This window comes from Mesitornis unicolor, unplaced genomic scaffold, assembly GCF_000695765.1.
Source record: "Mesitornis unicolor isolate BGI_N332 unplaced genomic scaffold, ASM69576v1 scaffold14212, whole genome shotgun sequence".
Classification (NCBI taxonomy): domain Eukaryota; kingdom Metazoa; phylum Chordata; class Aves; order Mesitornithiformes; family Mesitornithidae; genus Mesitornis; species Mesitornis unicolor.
In genome coordinates, this window is record NW_010168640.1 from 58,764 (window position 1) to 82,914 (window position 24,151).

At 41.3% G+C, this 24,151-nt stretch overlaps 1 protein-coding gene across 1 annotated transcript in view; it reads right to left on the reverse strand.

The window, feature by feature from the left end:
• Positions 1-325: 325 nt before the first annotated feature.
• The window catches only part of APP (amyloid beta (A4) precursor protein), a 53,152-nt gene continuing 29,326 nt past the window's right edge, over positions 326-24,151 (reverse strand). Inside the window, exons 5-8 of the mRNA XM_010179094.1 lie at positions 22,286-22,339; positions 12,483-12,583; positions 9,221-9,367; positions 326-1,570 (exon numbers count right to left, since the gene is read on the reverse strand). Of these exons, the coding sequence (XP_010177396.1) occupies positions 1,469-1,570; positions 9,221-9,367; positions 12,483-12,583; positions 22,286-22,339 (404 nt within the window). The 3' untranslated portion in view covers positions 326-1,468. The remainder of the gene's footprint in view (positions 1,571-9,220; positions 9,368-12,482; positions 12,584-22,285; positions 22,340-24,151) is intronic.

A 24,151-nucleotide genomic window follows, 5' to 3' on the forward strand; every position in this document is an offset into this window, starting at 1 on the left:
ACAGCCCACCAAAGGCTTCGCCCCCTGCCTGCAGCTTTTGGGAAAAGATGACTGGTGGTGCTGTTTTACGCTTCCTGGGCACCCGCTGTCATGTCACAGTGCTGGGCTGAAGGGTCTTGCAGCCTGGGAGGCTCCTCCGTGCACTCACTGACGAGGTGCAGATCTCTCCAGGAAGGTGACCACAGTGGAGCAGCGCTGGTGAGAGAAGAGCTGGACCACGTCACTCCTGGGGATGGGCAGGGAGGAAGGAATCAGTCACTCACGCCGTGCTCCTCTGCGCTAGAGGGCAGCTGGTTGGCGCAGAAACACACCACTACAACGGGGCTCCTCCAGGAATGTGTTTATTTACATTAAAACACTATTATACAAACTGAAAGAAAGAGAAAAGGAAAAAAAAAGAGACGACGTCTTAGAGGGGCAGATGTGACAAAGTTGGTGTCCCTCGCTCCCGCCTTCCTTCTGCTCTGGTCTGACTGCAAGTGCCACGATCCTTGTAGGAAAATCCCTTCCCAACCCTCTCCCAGTGTGAACATCCATGGTTTCCATTTAAGGGGCTTTCAGAAATCTTTGTTCTCTGCCTCCAAAGAAAACTCTTGCCCAAATGTTTTTTTCTTAATTTATTTATGTAACACAGTGTAGAAAGCTGTCAATTCATAAGCAATGGTTCTGTACAATCATCCTGCAGAGGATCCCTGTTAATTTTCGGCCAGCAGGCACTTTTCTCCCCAAGAAGTGCTCACAATTAACAGGGATTCTTTTTAATATTTTTTTTTTAAGATCCAAAAGATACATGGAAAACAAAATAAAGTTTACCTTTCAATGCCTAAAGTGTGCACATAAAACAGGCACAAAGAAACAAATGTGTATTCCCATAATTTCTACGCCACTAATACAGCAGGAGCAACAATCTGTACAATAAAATGCAGCTGCAGAGGAAAAGAATTTCAATAACTCATCTGGAATACTTTTTAAAAAATGTTGTTTTACTTTAAAATGCATAGTGATCGGAAAAAAATGCTCAGCAAAGAGAAGCAGCTAAACCCCACAGACACAGAAAGCATCCCCCATCAATTCTTAAAGCATATTTCAATCAGGACTTAATTTTTGTCACAAATCACAAGAATAATATACAACTGGCTAAGGAGCTACATGATAAATAATTGGGAGAGAGAATCTATCCATGCACTAGTTAAATACAGCTAACCTCTTTACAGTACACAAAAAACATTCATTAATAATGTAGTGTAAAGACTGAAATGTAAAGAGAAAGAGAGAGAAAATACATTACTGATTTTATTAATTCAAGTTCAGGCATCTACTTGTGTTACAGCACAGCTGTCAAAAGGCGAGAATGAGTAAATAATAAAACAGAGTGTTTTTCTTTCTTTCCACATTATTCTATAACTGAACACCGATGGGCAGTGAAGCAATCATTCTGCTGTCCAACTCATGAGGCTGTTGTGGTGTCCTAGTTCTGCATCTGTTCAAAGAACTTGTAGGTGGGATTTTCGTAGCCATTTTGCTGCATCTTGGAAAGGTGGCGCTCCTCTGGTGTCACTGCAGCATCCACCTGTCGTGAGAAGAAGCAACCAGGGTCAGGTTCTTGCCTAATTCACTGCATACCCCATGTCTCCCTGCTTTACGGCCATCCACGTATTCTGTAACCTCTCCTGTGGTTAAAGCATCCTCTGAAGCACGAGACAAAATTTGTCAGGTTCTTCCTTGGCTCACTCCTTTTTATTTGTTTCAATGGGAGGAAAGTTAGGTCCCAAACTCAGCCCAAATCTCATAAGAAAGTCTAAAAGAAAGGTGTCTGGAAAGTGATAGGGATAATCTCCACTAACCAAGAGTATTAAACCTAGCACCTGGAGGCTACAGCATTGTCTGATGAGACAACTCCTCTGAAAACTCCTCTCTCCAAGGTATGCAGGACTGCGAGCAGCCTCACGAACAAAATCAACAGACAGTGTTGATCAACCCAGCCACAAATGAGAAACCAGCGAGCAGCTTTAAAGAGCACCTTGCAAGAGATAGCCCTTCCAGCCTGGACTGTTGTGGTTCGCTTTTTGGACAGTGCGGGAGAAGACAAGGCAGCAGGAACAATTCTGAATCTCGGTTTTTTGCTGCAAGATTTCAAACCCAGCTGACCAAACCCTGCAGTACCAGCTTTGGATTTTTGTTGTCTGGCCCAGGAAGCACGCAACTCCGCATACAGAAAAAGGGGATATATTTTGTATCTCCCCATTAGACCCCCATTATTAGGTTTGCCCCCTCCAGGATACATATTGGTATTTGTACTTGGGATCAATTGGATCTCAAAAGAAAAGCAAAAGCTCAGTAAAAAGCTGAAGGAAGATGCTCAAGGCTGCCTTCTGTCGATGCTGTGCTCTCAAATCTGCTGCAGATGTTGTAGTCTCAAGACCAAGAAAAATTAATTTTTAAAAATAAAATAAAGGTAGCAAGGAAATGCCAGAGTAGCCAGGCACAAGGTGAGCAAAAAAATCCCACTGTACTCAGAGAAACTGAATTTCTCTGGCTCCAAGGTTGAGTTTGGTTCAATTTAGTGACAAAACCTTGACGGGTGTGCACTGGTTTAAAGCATTTCTACTTAACAAAAATTGACCTTTTTAATTACTTGGAAGACTGGCGTAAAGACAGCTCAGTCAAGACTTCTCTGGCAAATTATTTTCTTCCTTCACTGAACATTACAGAAATACAAAACTCCATCAAATTAGAGTGGGCGAGAACAGTCTCTAAATGCTAATTAGGCATTTTACCTCTGCTGTATATGAGCTCAATAGCTGTTGTGTGTTCAAAACCTGCCGTATCCCAGCTCTCTTGCGAAACACCTATGAGAGCAGAGCTAAGGAAGCCTCCTCGTCAGCTCCTTCATTTGCTACCTCGCACCTCTAGTGTTTGACAGCTCTTAAAAGAGAACGCAAAAAGCGATTTTTACATCGTCAAAAATTTAACATCACGACAGTGCCTAAAACTCCACACCGAAGTATTAGGTATGAACATTTTCCTGTGGATTCCTGTAAGTAGTGACCTTTAGGAAAACCATCCATTTACTTTTAGGATAAAAATAATGGATAATGGAAAGTGTATTCACTCAAGAACCCTTCTACAGCAGCCTAACCTTTTAATAAAAAAGCAAAGGAGAAGTACTTATGTCTGATACTCATTTTAAATCTACTCTACAATACTGGAAATAACTCAGCTTAGTTAGGACAGACTATGACCTTCGATAAGTTGTTACCTGATAGCCTGGAGAAAGGTTAAAGGTATGTTCTTCCACGCTTGGGATAAATGCAGGCTGCTCAGCTCATTTTTGCAGCCGCTCATTTATTTTGGTAGGTTATACCACAGGAGCACCTTTCCCCACAGTGTCACCAGAAATGGCTCCTCTCAGAGCGATCTTTGATCGTGATGCTCTTTTGTTATTGAAGAGAAGAAACAGTTCTGTGTGTGCAACATGTACTGGACTGCTCAGAACTGCTAACCCCAACACTGATCTGTTTTCCTATCTATGCACCTTCTTAATCTCCTCATACATGTTCCAACTGCGAAACTGCACTTTCAATCAATGCTGTATTTCCCCTCAAATCTCTTAGGCAACATTTGCATATTGTGATAATACTCAACTTTAAGGGTCACACACTACTTTTGCTCACACGCTACTGCGAAACTCTCCGTACCTGGGAGTCCCGAGCATTCCAGCGAGCCCTTGCCTCCTGCCAGGAGGTTGCAGGGTGCCAGGCAGAGAGGATCACTGGGCTGAGCTGACACGGGGCTCCCTGTGTTTCTGACTCTGTGATATAACTTGGCCTTTTTTGCTGCTAGGATACTGCCATTCAAGGCTGGCTTTCTCTCTTCTTTTTTTAGTTGGATTTGCATGGAGTAATTATCTTATGCAACAAACCCAAAATACATCTATTTCTTCACCTCCTGTGACATGCACTCAGACAGTGAGATCCTGTTAGAGATGGCGCTCTTGCTTTAAGCTGCTCTTTCCAGATTTCCCGTTTTAGAAATTAGGCAGGAAAAAACCAGTGGTTTTATTTCCCTGCCCCCCTCCCTCTGCAACAAAAGAAACTTTTTCATTCCTACTGACGGATGCGAGCCTCCCCTGGGCAGCCCACAGGAGCAGAGAGCACTGAGCCTGGCTGTCACAATCATTTTGATCCATCAAGAGCAGGACGACTCCTGGGAATTTCACAGCCCATCTCCTCTCCAACCTCTGCACCCCAATCCCCAGGACATTTCCATACACCAGCGTGCTCAGCAGCCCACATGCGACTGTGTTTTTAGAGCTCACGTTTTAAAGGCTCGTCGGTGCCTGCTACTCCAGCCCCAGCTCTGGCCAGCAGACAGGGCCATGGTGGGGCTGGATGCGAGGCAGTTGGAGAGCTGCCACAACTCACAGCACTCATCTCTGCCCTTCTCCAGGGGCTGGGTTGTGTCCTGCTGCTTCACCTGCCCTTTCTCCAGCTGCCAACTTCTCCCTCCATGAGGATACACCATCTATGTCCATACGCAGTGAATCAACTTCTGGCAATCCCTCGACGCTATTTCTGCTTGGCAGAGCACTTGTTTTCGATGCATGTCATCAGCATCACAGCAGTAGGGCCTAACAAACCCATTCCATATAGGTTTTGTACAAACATGTGAAAGGCCTAATCCCTGCCCTGAGGACCAGTGTTAACTACTTCAGTTGTGACAATGTCACCACATGCCATCTGCTGCTGCTAAAGCTGTCACTAAGATGGCTGTGAAGGGAAGAGAAGAACAAAGCAGGGAAAATGGCAAGTGTTCCTGTGGCATTTTCAGTGCTTACAGCACACAGGAATACAAAGCAAGCGCAGAGGAAAAGCCACCCTTCCTTTCATTCCTGAAGGGGCTGCTGTGTCATTGTCAGCCCTGGTTCTTGTGCGCAGTAACACCAGGCTACAGGAGCATCTGGTGCTTCTCCAAATCAAGAAGTGAGAGCCTCAGCATTCACAATCAAACCCACCAACAGCTCTAAAAGATTCTCTTCTAGCATGAAATCAAAGCGCAATACAGAGCTCTGAGGTTGAGGGATCAGGAGTCTCTGTGTACCAATACATGCCTGAGAGCATCTTCCTTTCTAGGAGGCTCCCCCCACGAGGCTGGGATGCAAAGGAGGGCTATGCCAGAACCCGTGCTGTACTTAAGCTCCAAATAACACTGTATTGAACTCTGTCACCCGTTTTAGCTTAAGCCTCCCACTCAGCACTTCTTATTCAGGACTAGAAGATGTGATAAGCACAGAGCATAACCTGCTTGCAGGAAAGAAACAGGGTAAGACAACAACATAAATTAAAAAAGAATCAAAGAAAGTGCAAGGCAGCAGAGACTAAAGAACTGACAAGAAACTGGAGAAACTTGGAAGAAAATCAGGGATGAGAAAGAGTACCAAAAATATGATGAAGGACAGTAAAATGAGACTGAATTTTTAACAACCTTGGACAATATTCCATATTAAAAAGTCCTACTTTGATAAAACTAGTTCACAGTGAAAGTCCAATAACCTCTGAAATATGGCATTTATAGATGAAAGGGATTTACTGAGGCTCCTACTTGCATTCTTACTCAATTTTATTTTCTTTTAAATTTCCCCTTCAGCCTGATAAAATGACTAGTGCTGGCACAATAGCACCTCCTTTTCCTGTAGCTGTCTGCTGCAGGGTAATCCATCTCTCCGCCAACCTATGTGCACTATCGCTCATCCTCATGTCTTCTCTTCTACTCACTTTTACCCATTTCGACTGCCAAACTGTTTCTCTCACTCCTTACAACCTCTGCCTTAGGTATTGCTCTACCAAATGACATGCCTTGAACCCGATTATCTCCTTGTCAGTAAATCCCTAAAGCCCTTTACCATTTTAAGAAGCTTTTTGCACCCATTATGGAGGTGGCAGAAGTTGAACACAGCACATAAGGTGTGGGTACTTCGGCTTTTTTAATATGATGTGATGTCTCTTGAGAAAACAGCTCAGTCAGGTAGAACAAGGGGGAATGGTTTTATACTGTAAGAGGGTAGATTTAGACTTGATATAAGGAAGAAATTCTTTACTGTGAGGGTGGTGAGACACTGGCACAGGTTGCCCAGGGAAGCTGTGGATGCCCCCTCCCTGGAAGTGTTCAAGGCCAGGTTGGACAGGGCTTTGAGCAACCTGGTCTGGTGGGAGGTGTCCCTGCCCATGGCAGGGGGGTTGGAACTGGATGATCTTTAAGGTCCCTTCCATCCCAAACCATTCTGTGATTCTATGATAACCCATTTTGCGACTGTTTGCCCATCTATCCCCCACTGCTCCAGCCCATAGATCTTTCACACAGAAAATCCTAACATGGAGTCAGGAAGATGGCAATGCTGCAGAAAAATTCACGTGCTGCCTCTACACATATGGGGCAGATCACAAGCCCAGACAGGAGGTGCTGGCAGCCCTCAGAGATGCACTGAACACAACACTGTCTTTGAAATGGTATTAAGTGGATGCTGCCTAATATACACCTGTAAATCAGACTTTGAGAGGACTTTGGAGAGTACTACCACAATTTTAATGGGTTCTCTGCTATTGCTGTGAGCCTTACCAGTGTTATCTCTCCCCACATGCTCCTGCTGGAGGTGCAGCCTCCAAAGCAAATGAGCTTCAACGAGGAGATCTTGAAAGAGGAGGAGCTGAGGCAGGCAGCTGTAGTCTGAAGCATCGGAGAGGTGAGAACCTCTCTTTCGCCACCTGTTTTCATGAAGGAAGCAACCTCCTGCAGACAGCTGGGCTGGCTGCACCAGCAAAAAACACCTTCAAAATGCTTGCCAGAGCTCCTCTGTGCACACATAATAAGCAATTTCCAATCACTCGGTCATCTACTTAACTGTGGCAGTCCTTCTCTCGGAGAGGCTGAACCACTTTGCAACACTTACATTCTCAGACTTGGAAGAAAATTATGATGACACTTTTTCTAAATAGGACAAGTATATTCCTCCTCAGAGCTTCAAAAAAAAGGCTAACAGGATTTTTAATAATGTGTTTTGTTAAAGACATGTGAAATGAGAGGAAGTACCACAGTCAGAGTTGACTTTTTGGAATGTAAGAATACAGGCAGAACAGGATGTGTTTTGTAATATCACATCCATTATCACAGAGTAAATTCTCACATGGTACCTTCCGACATGGAACTAACAGGTTTATATTTGTTAAAATATATTCAGACAACCTGGAGATGATGTCCAGTTATTTACACATCAAGTGTTTTTGCTCTTGCATGCTTTTTGTGAATAGCACAATAAAGATGCAAGGTTGCTAAATAAAGTAATCCTTTTCAGAATGGAACAGCTTAATTTTGAAGACATTTTAATATTAAACATCAATTGTATATGGATCTTTGGGTGGTTTTTTTTCCTCAAAGTGAGTGCTACAAAATTTTCAACAACCTGTGACAAAAATAGATGTTATGCCTTTCTTGCAGGCAAGAAGCTCAGTGAGGCCATGCAGTCTGCCAAGACCAGGGAGCAAGTCTGGCAGAGTAAGGAATCCTGCCTGCCAATGCCAGACACAATGCAGCAAATCTACAAGGCGACACCATCCATAGTGTGGTACCATAAATCAACTAATAATCTTGGTAGAGCTGGATGCTATAGCTCTATGGTTTCATCTATGAAATGTTTTATTCTCTAAGTGATGCTGTCATTTTGACATGAATTACTTGTTCAGCTTGTGCGTGTTATTTCTAGTCCAACACTCCCAAGTTCACCATCAGTGATGAAAGCTCCTAGGAGTTCGGGATTGCCTTTGCCACGTCATTCTACCAGGTGAAGCCCACTTGACATTCTAAGGTCGTACGGCAAGAATGGTGTGTCAACATTCAATGTCTGATTTGGGGCTTTGTCCTAGCAAACCTCCTAGCTTATTCTGTTGTTGCTAAATTCAGCCAAAGGAAGGTCTCAGGTTGCACAGTTGTTGGCAGCAGCTATCAGCTAGGTGGTTTAAAATGACAATCTGTATCATATTTTCTACAAAATGGGCTGGAAGCTTTCATATGGCAAGTTAAAGCTGAGATTCTTGCTTGCTATTTTCTACCTCTTGGTCCAAACTCTGCAAGGCTTGCTGTCTGCTCAAATCTCACCCCAAATTGGTTGGTGCTCTTCTGACCCTCTCTGGAGGGTTTCAAACCACGTGGGCAACCACAGCACAGACCCAGCGATACACAAGCACAGGCTTAAGACAAAGGCTTACTCAAATATTTTTAAGACCTTTTCATTGCCCCAGAGAGTGGAATACATGCATCAGGAAACATGTATGTCTCCAGCAAGACTAAAGCAAGGTTCATTTGACTCAAGGTGAAACCAACCTAACTGTGGACTTGAACAAGACTTAGTTTCAATAAAAAAAATTAAAATATCAGTTTTGGAGGACAAAAACATGTAAATGCTCATTCATATAAGTACTATCCGCAAACCATACACTCACACAGCAAACTACGCATCAATACACAGGGGGAGAAAAAAGGTTACACAAAAGCCCTTCCAGTTCTCATAATTAAGTTTTTCTACTGACAGAGATCCTTTCTTAAATCCCAGCAACAGACAAGGTATTTTAAGTTACTGTAAATAATCTCAAATTTACTTGGTAGATTGGGAAGAGACAAGGGTTTTCATCTTGAAAATCCCATAGAAGAGTTTCATGTATTATTTCTTTTTCAAAACTGAGTTTCAGATTAGACATAAATCAAAAGCTGTTGGTGGCAGAAGAAAATCTTGTTTAGAGAACAAAAAGTAATAAAGTATCTGTATAGGGAAAATCCTTGTAGTCTACAGCACAATACACAGAAGACCTGCCTCAAACGTTATCTGCAAGCTAAATAAAGAAATCCGTATGCGTGCATTCCCAACAACAGTTTGAGTTTTCCTCTTGTGCAGTATCTGCTCATTGGCTACTGTTAAATTCCCTGTAAAAGGAACTTTCACATTATGAGGTGATTTGTCCAGGACAGTTCCAGAAGATATTCTTATGGTTTATGTTGTGTCTGCATTTACAAAATAAGGCAATTTGATTTCACTCTGCCAGATGCAACCACTCTGACTCTGAACATTAGGCTAGCCAAAACGACGTTTTCTTTGTTTGTAAATATATTAATGGAGCATGTGTCGACTGTGTGGGACGTGTGACACCAGTTGTGCTTGGCAGTCTTTTCTTACCTCCACAACGCCATGATGAATAGATGTGTACTGCTTCTTCTTCAGCATCACCAAAGTAATGACGATCACTGTTGCTATGACAACACCTCCCACCATTAGTCCAATGATGGCACCTTTATTTGAACCCACATCTTCAGCAAAGAACACCTACAAAAGAAAAATATAGGAAGGTGGCTAATAAAAAGCTTGCCGAATATTTGGCTAACCTGTTCAGCTGCCACGACAATATAAAGCCTATTGGAGTATCAGTAATTAAATAGCATTGCATGTCATCCTAGTGATTCAAAACTGGATTGCTGTACCGAAAAGCTCTCATAGTTGGAGAAGAGTAATTTGGGAAATCTGTATTGCCTGTGGTGTGGCAGTGCTGTGGCTAAGAGGAGGACTCATCTTCATGTCTCTGCTTCACACGGCTCTTAGATAGCAGCTGTTTTTCTCCTTGGGTAAGTGAGTCAAGCTAATTGCAAAATGGCTGAGATAAGTTTGCAGAGGAGTAACAAGGGAGCATACAGATTATTTTTAGAATGCTAATCATGAAAGTGGTCATAAATCTACACCTGTGTGGCTTGTCTGATGCATATGTCTGATGCATTTATTCAATGCAGGAGCAGTGAAGATCTGTAGGACAACAGTGAAACCTGCACACAACCAGCTGGGAGAAAATTCTCACTCCAAAAGAGACAAGAGTCCAAAAACCATGGACATGCGAATTTTAAGTGAGCACCAAGGGATGCACCATGATTTTGCAGGGTAAAGGGAGGATAAGCTATACCTGGATGATGACCATACTCAGAGACACAAATGAGATTACAGTTGTGTGAAAACCAGAGAAGATCCACTTGAATTATATGTACTGATAAGGTAAATCAGCAGACAGCAAGATGCTTTACTATGCATTTAATAAGACTGCCTTTCAGCAACAGGAGCAGGTATGAAAAGTGGGCGATTGTTTTCACTGTCCTGCTTTGTATTCAAGGAGTATGCTGGATTATTTTACATCTATGCATACTTTACAAACCTTTTGTCCACTTGCCAATAGCGGGCTTTTATTATTATTATTTTTAAACAAAATGGGCAAAAAGGATTAGAGACTAAATTACTTTCACAGAATTGTAAGACTACCTCACTCTGAAAGACTAAGTACTCTGACAAGTATTTAACAAAAATGCAGAGGGAAGCAGGAAACCAGCTGAGAATTATAATGAGCTGTATAACATTTGCACTCTTCAAGAAACACAATCATCCTCAGAGAGGTATTAAAGCACGCGGTATAAATATTTATATTGTTCCTAGTCATAAGCAAGAAATGTGTTTAAACAAAGTTAAGAATTCACTAGGAAGTACACACAATGGACAGTGTTGGCATAAGCTGATGTGAAGTAATAATGTCTTCTGTCAGTTTCACCTGCCCAGGACTGAAATTCTGCTACCATACTATTTCAGAGCACTACGAAATGCCCCAGCTAATACACATGTGCAGCAGAGGAAGGCCTTGAGCACTCTGAGCCAACTTAATGTACAGTTAAAACCTGAACACTCATAAAAGAGAAAATAACGGCAATTTCAGCTCAATTCAGAAGTTTGCGTGTGAAATACAATGTGCAGCTGAATTCAAAGCAATATCCTAAGGAGACTGTTTCAGTAAATCCTACCAGGGCAAAGATGGAGGAAAACACAGACAAAGAGAATTTTCTGCTTACTGCTTTTAAATTAAAGCTAATGGAGAAGGGCATCAGCTAGGATATGGCGTGCAGAAAACAAGCAGGGCCCTGTATGGCATCAGTCCAATACTTTCGCAGCAATACCCGGCTCTGTGCTCAGTCTCAACTGAAAAGATAACCTAGAGGACCACTTACTAATTCTTAAATAATGGTTGTACCTATCAGGAAGAATTATGGCATAAAATGCTTTAAAAAGCTGGAAAGGTCCCATTTTAAGCATGGCACACAATACTCAAGTGCAGGGACTGCAATGCATTCCCTGTCAGCCACTGCAGGAAGGGCAGTTTCCAACACCAAACTGCTTGGGATGGTATCAAAACACTGAAACACTAAGGGGCAGTGCTGGGAAGTGCAGGTGACACAGGATCAGGAACAGCTGCGCCTAAAACGCATCCCTGCAAGTTCCTTCCCTTCAGTAAAGTTGCACGGGTTTACTCTGTCAGGATGTCTAACCCATCTGAGCTAAGCATGGCAGAATTTCCCAAATTAGTGCTAATGCATTTTGGATTAGCTCATCAAACTGGGAATTCTCAGTTCTCAGCATCAAAGAGATGGCAGAATATCTTTTCACACAGTGATTGCCTAGTTCAAATGCAAATTTGAGTCCCATGTTAATTTTAATTTTCAGCACTACTTAGCTTTAAGAATACGTTAAGAAAAAAAGCTTTCAAGTTTAATATCAGGATACTGAAAGTCGTGGAACTGAAATCTCATCATGTAATACACCTTTATGAAATAGGAAGCAGAAAAGGTTTATAGTCAACGCTGCTGTATGGGTTCTTCATTACTTACTAAAGGACAGAAAAAAGCATTTAGAAGATGCTTGTTCTTACTTACATTGCTATTTGTTGTTAATTTTGTGTTTGTAAGAAGCACAGTTCAAATGGGGAACAGTATTTTGCTTCTACCTGCCCTTCACCTATTAATAATTTAATATACCTTAAGGAACAAAATACACAGATAAAACCAAATACAAATTTAAGATTAAGGCCAATGCAGAATCTCCTCTTATCCCAAGCAGGCAATCTTGCAAAAGGTTATGCTCCATGAAGTTCAGCCTCCTTCATGCACCACCACCATCTGTTTTGACAGAAAAGGAATCTATTCCTGAAACAGCATCGCTCTATTTCTTGCTGCACCATGCTGTGTGTTTCCATCAAACTTTTTTTTCTCTTTTTAAAGTTACTTAGCATTTCCTTCCCCTGCACCCCTACTCTTTAGTTACGTGACCATGGACTGTGGGACAAATATTGCCCAAATGACCACATCCAGTCACATGGCAGTGCAAGGGCTGAAACCACCAGAATTTCCTCTCACGTGAGAGTCAACGGCTTTCCATCCCCTCTGGTGAAATTAGTCCAGGTTTACTCTCATTTAAGAGAGAATCAGAAAAATCATAATCTGTTAAATGTGAAAACTTTTTGTTGGCCCTTTCAGCACCGACATCGCTCAGGGGAAACATGGCCATAACTGACCCACTAGTTCAAGACTGAATCAGCAACTCAAAACGCATGTGTGGAAAGCACTGTGTGTCGACTCACCAGCTTTTGATGATGAACTTCGTATCCTGAGTCATGCCGGAACTCCGCATCCATCTTCACTTCAGATATCTCTTCTGTTTTAACATTGGTCAACCCGGAACCTGCATTGCACCGCAACGACAATTCATTAAAGTCACCGACTCAATTTCACTCTGTTTACCTCCACCTTTACCAGAGCAGAAGGCAATGGTATCATTCACACGGAAGAGATGTGATGCAATATGAAAGGGAACTGGGAGGAAAGTGAGGTTCATCTGATGTTTCAGTCTCACTGCAGTGACACAGAATGAGCTGGTAAAATTTCTCCTCTGTTAAACAATCCTTAATCCACTGCAGCTATGTTGGTACAAGCATCAAAAGCTTTCGGCACGAAACACTGCAAGAACTAAGCTGTGAGGGACCAACAGTGGACTTCTGAATTGGCTCACAGGATGCAGACAGATCTGCTCTGACAGCCTCTTTAGCAACATCAAGAAAATTCGGTGTTTAGGATGAAATCTTTGTCCTCCCTAAGCTCAGGCTGCTGTGAGGGAAAAACACATACCCACAGTGTGAGGTGGGGAAGCCCAGATACTCTATTTTCTTCCTTCCTGCGAGTCTGTATCTTTTGCACAAACATGCACAAATTAGAGTAATGAAAATGTTTGTGAAGTTTACACAGTTCTTATTGGTCTTCAGGTTTCAGAGTGCTCAGAACTGGTATGATTCGAGTCTTGACTTCTGCCTGAGAGATGATAACTGTCCCTCTTGATTAGAAACATACAGTAAAGCAAGTAAGCAAAGCTTGAAGCGATGTTAATTGTAGGTAGTTTGCAGTCCTGTTCTCCCTTTACAGGTGCAAAAGGGAGATGCTGCACCTGTTGACCTGGAAAGGCGGCCAGGATTTCTTCCTGGAAAATAGCCTTAGGAGAAGGAGCCAGACTTAAAAGAGCTAGGCAGTGCATCCTATATGTGTATCTATAAGTGTTTTGTCCTGAAAAGCTGGCTCTGGCTTATAAAAGAACATATGGGTATTCATGTAGCTGGTTATTTTCCTTCTCAGTACCAACTTACTGACATTTGTATTTCTTGGAGGTACAAACCCTGCAGAACTATGGTGTTTATGAGAAGTTATTTCCTAACCCTATCTAATGTGGCAAGAACCAACTGGTTCATACTCCTTGCCTATATTTAGCTGAGTATTTTATCACTCCAACTTCTCTCTCCAAGCTTTCGTCCTGATTCTTAGTATTCTGGGCTGACCTTAAGCTCTGATGCGGAGGAAGGAACCTCTTCTAAAATTCTCAACCCTACTGACTGCTCTTGCGCTCCATCATCTCTCTGGACTCTCAATAAAGTCCTGAAGACTTCCCTGTGTCAATGAGCTCCAGTCTAAAATAGTACTCAACAGAAGAATTATTGCCCCTGGATTGCCTTTACATGTGCAATTTCTTTTTTCATTAAATGCTGATTTATATTTGTATTGTGAGTCAGCAAGAACAGACCTTCCCAAGGACTTATCTGAACTGTGCAGACAATCCCATTCTAAGGTTCTGATCTTTCTTTTCACAGTAAACCACACAAAGCAGAGAACAAGAATTACCTTCATGCAGTGAAGTATTTACGATAATTTCCTTGAACAGTCTGACTGCCCCATAAATTCTACCTTTGTAAGTGTCCTTTTTTAAGGAATAAAGCACTTAAAGATCTTAAATTTCTTTATTAAGCATCTAATTTTTTATGTCACATTACAGTACCTTCACAAGTATATTACGACATTTATATACAAGAGACCATTTCTAAATATAAGAACCGTAAAGTACTTAACAAATTGCAGTCTGAAAACAAACTATGATATTCTGACAGTGAAAAGCAGGAGGAAATGGAGACCAAGGAAATAAAACCCACATGGTACCTGAAAAGAGGTTTAACTTTCTATCCTTGAAGCAGCTACGATTAGTTTTCCAAATTAAAATAAGAATACAATGTAGTTTCCTTTGCACATCATTTCAAAATAGCCCCTACACCTGCATCAATGGGAAGTGAACAAGACGAGATCTGGCTGCACAAAGGCTTGCTTCTTCAACCCCTGCCTCCTGCCTTTTTGTTTTTAGGATTGAAAGGGGAGGGGGAAAAACCCAACAGTGGAATAGCAGTGCTTCACATAGGTTAAATAGCTGTGATGAAAGGGCTTTTCTGGGATTTGGTTCACTGTCCACAGCTGTAGTGGCTGAAGAGGCGACTGGCTCCTGGCTGCTCGCCACAATCCATGGCCATGCTTGCTGCCCCTTACACACGGTGGCAAAAGCACCACGTGAGAACTCCCCCAAAGCAAGGGCCTGGGGAACTGCACAACTCTACTGCTACAGCTGGCACCTTCACTGAAGCTACAAATATTCATTAGAACATATCCATACATATCTGAGACACATCCGTGAAGAATGAGCTTGTCTTTTGCTGAGGAAAGCCCTGAATCCCAAACCTCCGAGAGGTCACTGGAAGAGTTAGGAAGAACATGGGAAACAGTGATTTGGCTTGGAGTGAATCTGGATTTCCAAAAAGCCTTTGAGAAGATCCCTGATCAAAGTTTTGGTAGAAGATAAGATGGAAAGGATCAAGAGGGAAAGCCCTATATGAAAGCCCTTCCCATAACAGATTAAAAGATAGGAAATGAAGTGTAAATACACAGCCATTTTTCACAATGGAAGAAGGTTACCAGCAGGGTCCCACCAGGATCTGTGCTGTGCTGTTTGTAAAGCGATCTGGATAACGGAGTGAACAGTGATGTGAAAAAGTTTACTGACAAAAAATAAAAGAAAAAGAGGATAGTCAAAGTAAAACCAGCTGCAAAGAACTGCAGAAGGATATTACAAATTCTGAATGCACAATATGGCATTCAATGTTGATACAATGTAAAGTGGTGCTCACAGGGATACACAGCCCCGTCTATACGTACAGAATGACAGGCTCTAAATTAGCCCTGTTCCACCCAGTACAGAGACCTCGCAGTCACTGTGGGTAACTCTCTGTGGGCAGCTGGCTCAGTAGCTGTCAAAAAGGCAAACAGAAAGCTAGGAGGAATTACGAAGGAATAGAGAAAACAGAAAACATTGTCACACCACTGTATAAATGATGCACCCTCATATTAAATCTGGCTATCCATTCTTGGATATCCATTGTCACCCCACCTCGGACATGGGCAGAAGAACTAGAAAATAAACAAAGCAGGGAGAGACAGACGATCACTGGTATGGAACGGTTTCTGCATAAGAAGGACTAGACAAATCTTGAGTCTTCAGACTGGAAGAGACAACCAAGGAGAAACACCACAGAGGTCTATAGGACTATGAACGACAAAGAGAAAGTCTACAGGAAATGGTTATTTGTTATTTCTCCTAAGAAAGTACAGGACACTAATGTGGCTATGACACAGCAGATAAAAAACCTAACAAAAGAAAGTATGTACATATATGTAATTTGGCACAATGCAAAATCAGACTGTGGAGCTCACTAGCATAAATCATGAGGATGTTCAAAATACAAATGAACAAATGCAAAGAAGAAAGGCTCACCCAGGGTTACTAAACACAATGGTGAAAATGCAATTTCCAGCCCTAGAAGTCTATCAAATGCTGTCTGCCAAAAGCCCAGTGGATGTGCCAGGAGCGCAAGACAGAGGTCTGCAAGTATCTTGTATGCACCACTGCTTGGGGCAGGATAATGGGCTTGGGGACTGCTGCTTTTGGGTTCTGACCATTTTCAGTGAAAGCAAGCTACGACAGCTTAGACCGTAGGTCTTCATTAGCTTCAGTTAACAGAGCCAAATGCCATAGGCAGGAGTTACAGCAGCATTTCAGGGGGCAGAACAGGTCAGCAGCCTTCACATCAATGAGCAACAGAGGGTGCTAAGTTCATCAGTAGTCTCAGCCACTGGAAAAACACAGGCTTGGCCTTCCCTAAAGCCACATTTCTTTGAGGGTTCCCTTTTCACCTCTCATTCCATCAAACAGCAATGCTGGAGCTGTACTTCCAGCATGCAGCAGGTTAAACCACCTTTTGCCTTGAGATCAGGCAGAATTCTTTTGCTTTGAGCCATGTGGTCTGGTGGTCTACCTGGCCTTAGCAATCCACAGAAAGGCCATGCGATCTGAACACAAAGGAGGACCTGGCATTGGCAAGTTACGCTGATACACTTACACTTGTCTTTGGGAGGTAGCACAGCAAAAAGGTCAGAAACAGAAGAATATTCTGCGGCACTAGCAAACCTGATAGCAATTTTTTCCTCCATCCGATCTCCCTTAGAGGTGAGGAAAAAGACTTTTAAAAGTACAACTAGGGTAAACTGGTGGTCTTCTGCAAATAATTGATTATATAGGAAGAGAAGGATGACTCTGCACCGACTTTCGCTTTCCTGTCCTGGTGACTACATACTTAGATCTACATGCTAAAATAAAAGATTTATTTTACAAAGGTAGTAGCTGAAGAAGGAAAAACTAACTGCAGAAAAAAGTGTCTTTCCAAAATTTTTATCAGAGGTATGTGAATCAGGTAAGATGCCAACAGCTAAGGGCTGTCTCATACCACTCTACTCTTGCATTGGAGACAAGCATGCAAAGAAAAGTTAACTATATGACAAGGCCTTTAATTCTGACACAAAATGATCTTTTATTCACTACCATATCTAAAATGCACAACCTAAACACAAAAGCCAACGGAGAAGAAGAAAAGCGAGAGCAACAGCCTCACTGCAAATTCACAAATGATAATTATTAGTGCTTTTTCTTCTGAACTACACGGTATCTTTAGGGAGTTGCATTCGTAATTACTTTAATTTAAAAATGCTACAATTCAGTTGGTAAATATATTAACTTGCAACTGGTTAGAAAAACTGAACAAACTATTTAGCCATCAAAAACATGGGCTTAAAAGCATCTAGTAAAATCTAACTAATGAACTATCTATGATGGGCTTTCAATTATATTGCTGTTAATTAGTAATGCTAACTGCTTTTAGACATACATGTGAACGCACGCACATGCGTGTGCACACACGTATCCAAATCTCAAAAAGAGCAACATATGCAAACCTTATTGTTCCTTGCCCTTAAAGGAAAAAAAATATATTAAAAAAATCTTAAGGAGTTAAAAGCTACTTGCATGAAATAAAAACCAAGTAGCTGTTTTGGGGAACACATTATTCTCACACAGATCAGCTTTTGCATTTGTGTGAATACAAATTTAGGCTTTCAGAAGGATAAGAAAAAGAGGATACAATGAATTCCACCAAGGATGCAATTAGGTGTACATTATCAACTACACTGTTTGTAATTGCTTCAATTACCAGATAAATAACAGCTTAGCAAGATTTTGTGATTTTTGTTTTGCAAGGATCTGAAACAGTATGAGCTATGCCTGTGGTCTTCCAGTTACTTTTATAGTTAAAAATTAAACCTCCAAGTGAAGCACAGGTGAAAACACCAGACCTGGGTGGTCTCTATGTAAAGAAAACCAGAAGTAGCATGTTTAAGTAACAGATGTGATGACCACGTTCAGGAAAACATGTAACGCCATGTCCATGTGCTGTATTGGAGTAATGGCAAGACCAAGATAAGAACTGTTGCATCAAGGCCTGTTACAAGTGCAGTAAACAGCTTTATCTGGCTAAAGTTTCACCAAAAATAAAAAGGGAGGATGGAAAGGAACGCAGCGTTTGAAGAATTACTCAGGCAGACAGCTGCATGTTCTTACTAGAAGTTCAACCATTACTTCCATATGACTATGACTTTGTGCAGGTCATTTCATTTTGAAATGAAAGGGGAAGAATGAAGATTATATACTCACTTTTGTAAGGACAAATATCTTTGAGGAGTACTTTTAAGACTGCATGGAACTAAAACCTTCTGGTCTCTCCTTGGAAGTCAGTAAAAAGGTGGTTCATTTTTATTTCATGAATGACTACAGGGCTCTCAAATTGGAGAATGCAGATGATAAGGGCAAAAAAATACCTTTTTTAGAACAGAATCTCATTAGAACTTAGTATGAAATATTTATTTATCAGAATAGCAGAGATTATTTTACATGTTCGTAAAAATGAATAATCAAAACAAGTAAAATTTGGTCATCTTTCTGGCATGTCAATGCAGATGCTGTGCATATGTACATATAATTGCATTCACAGTTAGCAACTATCTAATGGGGAAAAATCTGCTAATGATTTTTATTTGGTAGCTGCAGACAGTTGGTTTAAGACAACTGTATTGAACTAACATCACTAAGGCAGGAAAAAAACCAACAACTGGCAATTTCTGGCAAGAAAATCATAAATAATTCACTAAGCTGCTCTATGCCCTCACCTCATACGGACTGCAGCATATGTGCTAATGATTCTGCGGAACAGCCATTACCCTCTGCAACCACATATAAAAAAAAATCCCTCATCTTTTTATATAACGTAATAAAGACAGACATGCCATGATTTATCAGCGGAAGGGCCAGAGACACAGAAGCAGCTTTATGTGCAGTATCTCCTCAAAATTACTATTTGCAAAAATAATCAACTGCCAAAGAGTTGGGAGAATACAAAAAACCACCAGACCACAGTACATAGAAGACAGTAACACAGTTAATAACATAAAATCCTTGCACTGTGAATTACGGGCACTCTGTGAGTGTTATCATTACAGCTGTTAGTGGTATAATTAAAGTTGCAACTGTGCAACAGATGAGAATATGACCTACTCTGAACAGAGCACTGGTTATTTTATCACCCTGAATTTCAGAAAATCTGCTGATATTAAGCAATATCCATTCTGATGGCAGATTTTTCTAACCTTCAATTTCCACAGATCAGATCTTCTGAATTAACATGAGTAAAAAGGAGCTTGCTTATGAGTATCTAAAGATGTTTTTATAGGTATTTTTATGTGTGTATATGTCTCTATACACACACGAAGAGAAAAACATTAGTAATAAGCACATTCCCAAAATTCAGCTGCAAGAAATTAAATGTTCATCATTAAACAGTGACCTCTGGGGCACAGACGAGAAGGAAACACAATTGAAAAAGCTGTTAAAGTGAGGCTGTCAAGTAAAGAGGAATTCTTTCTATTTGAAGCTCTTGTTATGGATTGAAGGTATCTAACATCTCCCTATATAAAGTCATTTATAAATAGCATGAAACATGTCATAATCTCTTACCATTTTGCATTAAAAATAGCTCACTGATGACTGCTTAGTACATCTAGATATTTTCCTTCCCTTTGACCTTTTATTATCTCTGTTTACTTACTTTTCAGGAAAGCGATGACAAGAAAGGGATTTAGGCATAATTCTTATTTTTGTTCCCCCATTTGTGAGGTAAAAAGGGGAAGGACAGCGTGTGGAAGCACTAGGCTCCTTCTCACAACATCCGTGTGATTCACACTGGTATCTAGCTATATTAGGAAATTGGAGTCCCCCAACATTACTCTTATCCTGAGACTCATGTAAATCAGATTAAAACTCAAGCTTCAAGCACTGACAGCCAAGCTGGAGTGCAACAGAGGCAGGGATTTGGACAACTGGCTTAAATCTTAGTAAATGCTTTAAACTTAGGCAAACCTTTCAGGATATCAACAAGAATCTGGGTAATTAAAACAAAACAAAATGTTACAAGCAACTGCAAGTATCAATCTGCCTCCTGGTCTCTTCTAAATACTTTTTAATTCTAGAATACTATTCTCATTCTCCAGAATTTTTTTTCCATCAAGAACAGTCCCAAAACGTAAAAACTGTCTATCCCAGAAGGATAGTGACTGCAAAAATAAAAAAATTAAAAAGTGTCTCTTTTCTGTTTTTAACCTCTAGCATAGAAATTTTCTTTATAATTAGCAAGCAAAACAATTTTAAAGCACACATTTTTAAACTTTCAGAATCCCTTTTGTATTTCACAGTGTAATTCAGCATCCGTTTGCTTTCCTCTATTCCTAGTTTATGAAGCTACTCAGACTGCTATCGGTTTTTGTTAAACACAGTTTTTTCATCAGATAAATTGCTTTTTAAAGAATTATGAAAAATCAGGTGGACATTTATTGCCAGAATTTGTGTCAGTAAGGACAAACGTGCACAAGTCTGGACCTGGTGATGGTCATAAGGAATGGTGAAGGGAATGCGCTTTGCTTGCTGTTGCGATACAGTCAGCACTACTGCAAAAGGGCAAAATCCCTATTGCACATGCATATGTAAGGCACTTTATGCTGTGAAATTTGGCATTCAGGCCCAGTGCTGAGAGATTTCAGTCTCTCCAGGGTAGAAACTATCCCTCTGCACGGAGAAGTGTGGCGTGTGCCCTTGCCAGCCCGGAGGGGTTCACTCTCTGTGCCAAAAGCAGAGCCTTTGCAGTGCTTAAACCCTGCTGTAAAAGTGACGAAGGCTGCACAGGCCCCTGGACAGTACTGCTTCTGCACTTGAGCTAAGAGTCATGGCTATGCTGGCCATACCTGTAATACTGTTTGTACGCTGATAGAGTGGACTCAAACACATCATTTCACTGAGTGTGGCACTGTGAGAAAATCCTCTCTCCAGAGAAGGGACATCAAAGATTTCTGTCATGAGGGGGCAGGGGGAACAGAAGGGAGGAAGTAATAATCTTTAGTAATAAATATGGGCCTCATATCAGGAGATTTTTCAAGATGACCGAAATTAAAATAGTTAACAATCACAACCTTTAAATATTACAAGAAAATAGCTAGACTGAACTAACAATACAAAATTTGGATTAAATACTTTCATGTTTCATTTGTGATGTTTCTATTGCTTAGGAAAGAAATGCAATCCAGGAGGCACAGATAACCCAGTACTGGGGGGATGTTCCCCAACCCCATGATTTTTGGTGCTGTTGTACAGCTAGCTCTGTGTCTGTTTCCAGGCTCTTCATGGAATGTAATAAGGCTCTAAACACAAGTAAGAATGTCAGACTCCTAAAACAGTGCTAGGAGCACATCACCTGGCCAGTTTTGGCATGTATCCCAATTGCTGTAATATAAGAGCTTATTTTACTTCCCACTGTAGCAATTTCTGTTGTCAGTAAACACCAGTGAGTTATCAGAAAGACTTAAACACACTAGGAGGGTGTACACCCATAATGCTACCTGAATTGGTGTTTGAAGGAAAAGATGAAGGAAAAAAGAAGACGGATTGATAAGTTTGATTTGATCTGAAGAAAAAACCCTGTGATGATGTGACACTGAAGTAATTCTGTCCCTAAAATATACCAATCTAATCTCACCATGTGTTGGAGAGTAACCTCTTCTGAAATAAAAGCCTGTTTCATCTCAATGCAATCAGCCATTGATAGATAATCCTAAACAAAAACAAGGGGAAAGACAGCCTAGAAAGCAAAAAAGTTAGTATGAAAAGCAAGTTTTTACTTTAGATATCTGGAGTTAGCTAAGATAAGTATCACAGAAAAAAAATCTTGATGTCCCCTGTAATTCTAAAATTTCCATCATACATTCCCACATTAAAAGTACTGTCTACACTGCGGGGTACCATGTCTACTGCCCCCTGCACCTGCCAAAGCATTACTGCTAGAAGGGATGACAATGTGAGTATCGGTTCTGGGTCTCTGGGTCCCATCCCTCTGTGTGTGCCCATTCCAAACACCCTTAACACAGACAGCACTCGCACAGGCTGACAGGGTTTTTGTGGGAACGCTTCCCTGGTTCACGCACAGCATTGCATTTTAAGAGAGGGTTATACCAAAGCAAAGGTGATCACTTCAGCTCAAGCAGACCACATGCATGCTGGGAAAACACAGGTTAGGGAAAAGCCATGCAAGTTATATACCTGGTCGTGTGGTGAGTCCTCTGTCTGCAGCTGGGCGGGCATCGACTGGCTCAACTGGGCATGTGCAGAAAAGAAACAAAAAAGCAAACAAAAAATAAACAAAATCCCCCAGAATTATAAAGTCAACTGCTCTTCCATTGGGACAGTGCAGGAGAGACATATTGCATACATAAAGTCATCAAAGCAACAGCTAGAAAAGATCTGCCCTCAGGTAATCCTGGAAACAAAAGGAAGGGATGGACATGACTTCAAAAGGAAACCTTCACAGTTGATGTGACAATTCTACGACATTTTCTGATTACTGTTCAAAGTGAGAAATCGTCAAGATCAAAGAATTTCTGTCTGTGGAGTGTAACTATATTCATTACATGCAAACTTTTTCCAGCTGTTTGATCAGAACTGGCAGCAAGAATGGACATGATAAGCGAGTTCTTGCAGCCAGTCTTGATCAATGCTGACTGACAAACCCACTGAATCTCAACCCTTTTTTCACAGAATCGTAGAATGGTTTGGGTTGGAGGGGACATTAAAGCTCATCCAGTCCAACGCCCTGCCATGGGCAGGGATACCTCCCACCAGACCAGGCTGCTCAAAGCCCTGTCCAACCTGGCCTTGAACACTTCCAGGGACGGGGCATCCACAACTTCCCTGGGCAACCTGTGCCAGTGTCTCACCTCCCTCACAGTGAAGAATTTCTTCCTCATACCTAATTTTCCTTCTATCTTTATTTTCTGTTCAGTAGGATTCTTTACAGCAGTAACAAAAAGGTTTGAAAAAAGTAAAGTATATTTTGAAAATACAATAAATCTTTCTGATATGTAGACAGAAAATTTGCCTTCTGATTTTTGAAAGAGAAGCAAAAGAGAAGCACCACTTTCTATCCAATTGCATGTCATAGAGAGTTTTAAAACTCCTCTACTACTGTACTAAAGCTTAACCAGCTGAAACCTAAGGTTGATGGACCTCACTGGCATTAATAGAAAACAGGATGTGCAAAACGTTTGGAGCGGTTTGAGTCATTACATACTGTTTCTGTCAAGTCCAAACTGAACAATATATTGCACAAGTTCATTAAAACATTTAGTATTTTTCCCCTCATTTTTGTTGTTTTTCTCTCTTGCTCCAATACTGTTGTCTTCCTTATCTACCCAAGTGCCACTGTCAAAAAGAAATTCAGAAACAAAATTTTACGTTGTAGCTTGGAATTCAGAAATTTTTTAATAAGGTATACTCATTCATTTGAATTTCAGAATTCAAGTATGAATCTTCTAATCAGCAGTAAGGGAGCCACAATAACACAAAAAACTTGAGAAAAATACAGTTTTCCATAATGAACTGCTCACTGTATTTGGCATCCGAAAACCATGCTAACCTGGCAATACTGCTGATTTAAGCAAGGTGACTGCCCATCTTCTTAGGAAGTCTGTGTCGCTTTCTTAGTGTTCCTGTGGGTTTGACAAACAACCTACCATGCTGGTAAATGAGAGCCTCTGTGGCCCCCATGCCCTCTGTGCACAGGAAATGACTGCAATAGTTCTTGCCTCCGGAGAAAAGTGGTCAGTCAGCTTTATAGCAGCCACAGACTAAGAGTGCATCTGCACATCTGACTTGCTTGTGTTTCCAGAAGGACAACATTTTCACAGAGCTTGCTGGCTTGGCGCTGCAGAGACAAGCCATCAAACCACTCTCCTTCACAGCAGTTCAGAGTGGACCAGCAGACCATGTCATTGCTTTCCTCACATAGTGCTTTACAGAAACCAATTTGCATCCTTAACTAAAACCTAAAGTTGTGATTATTCCCCTATACAAGTCTTCTACTAGGTTTTCTAATATTGCCAGCACCAACCCTCAGGTAGGTCAGCAGGA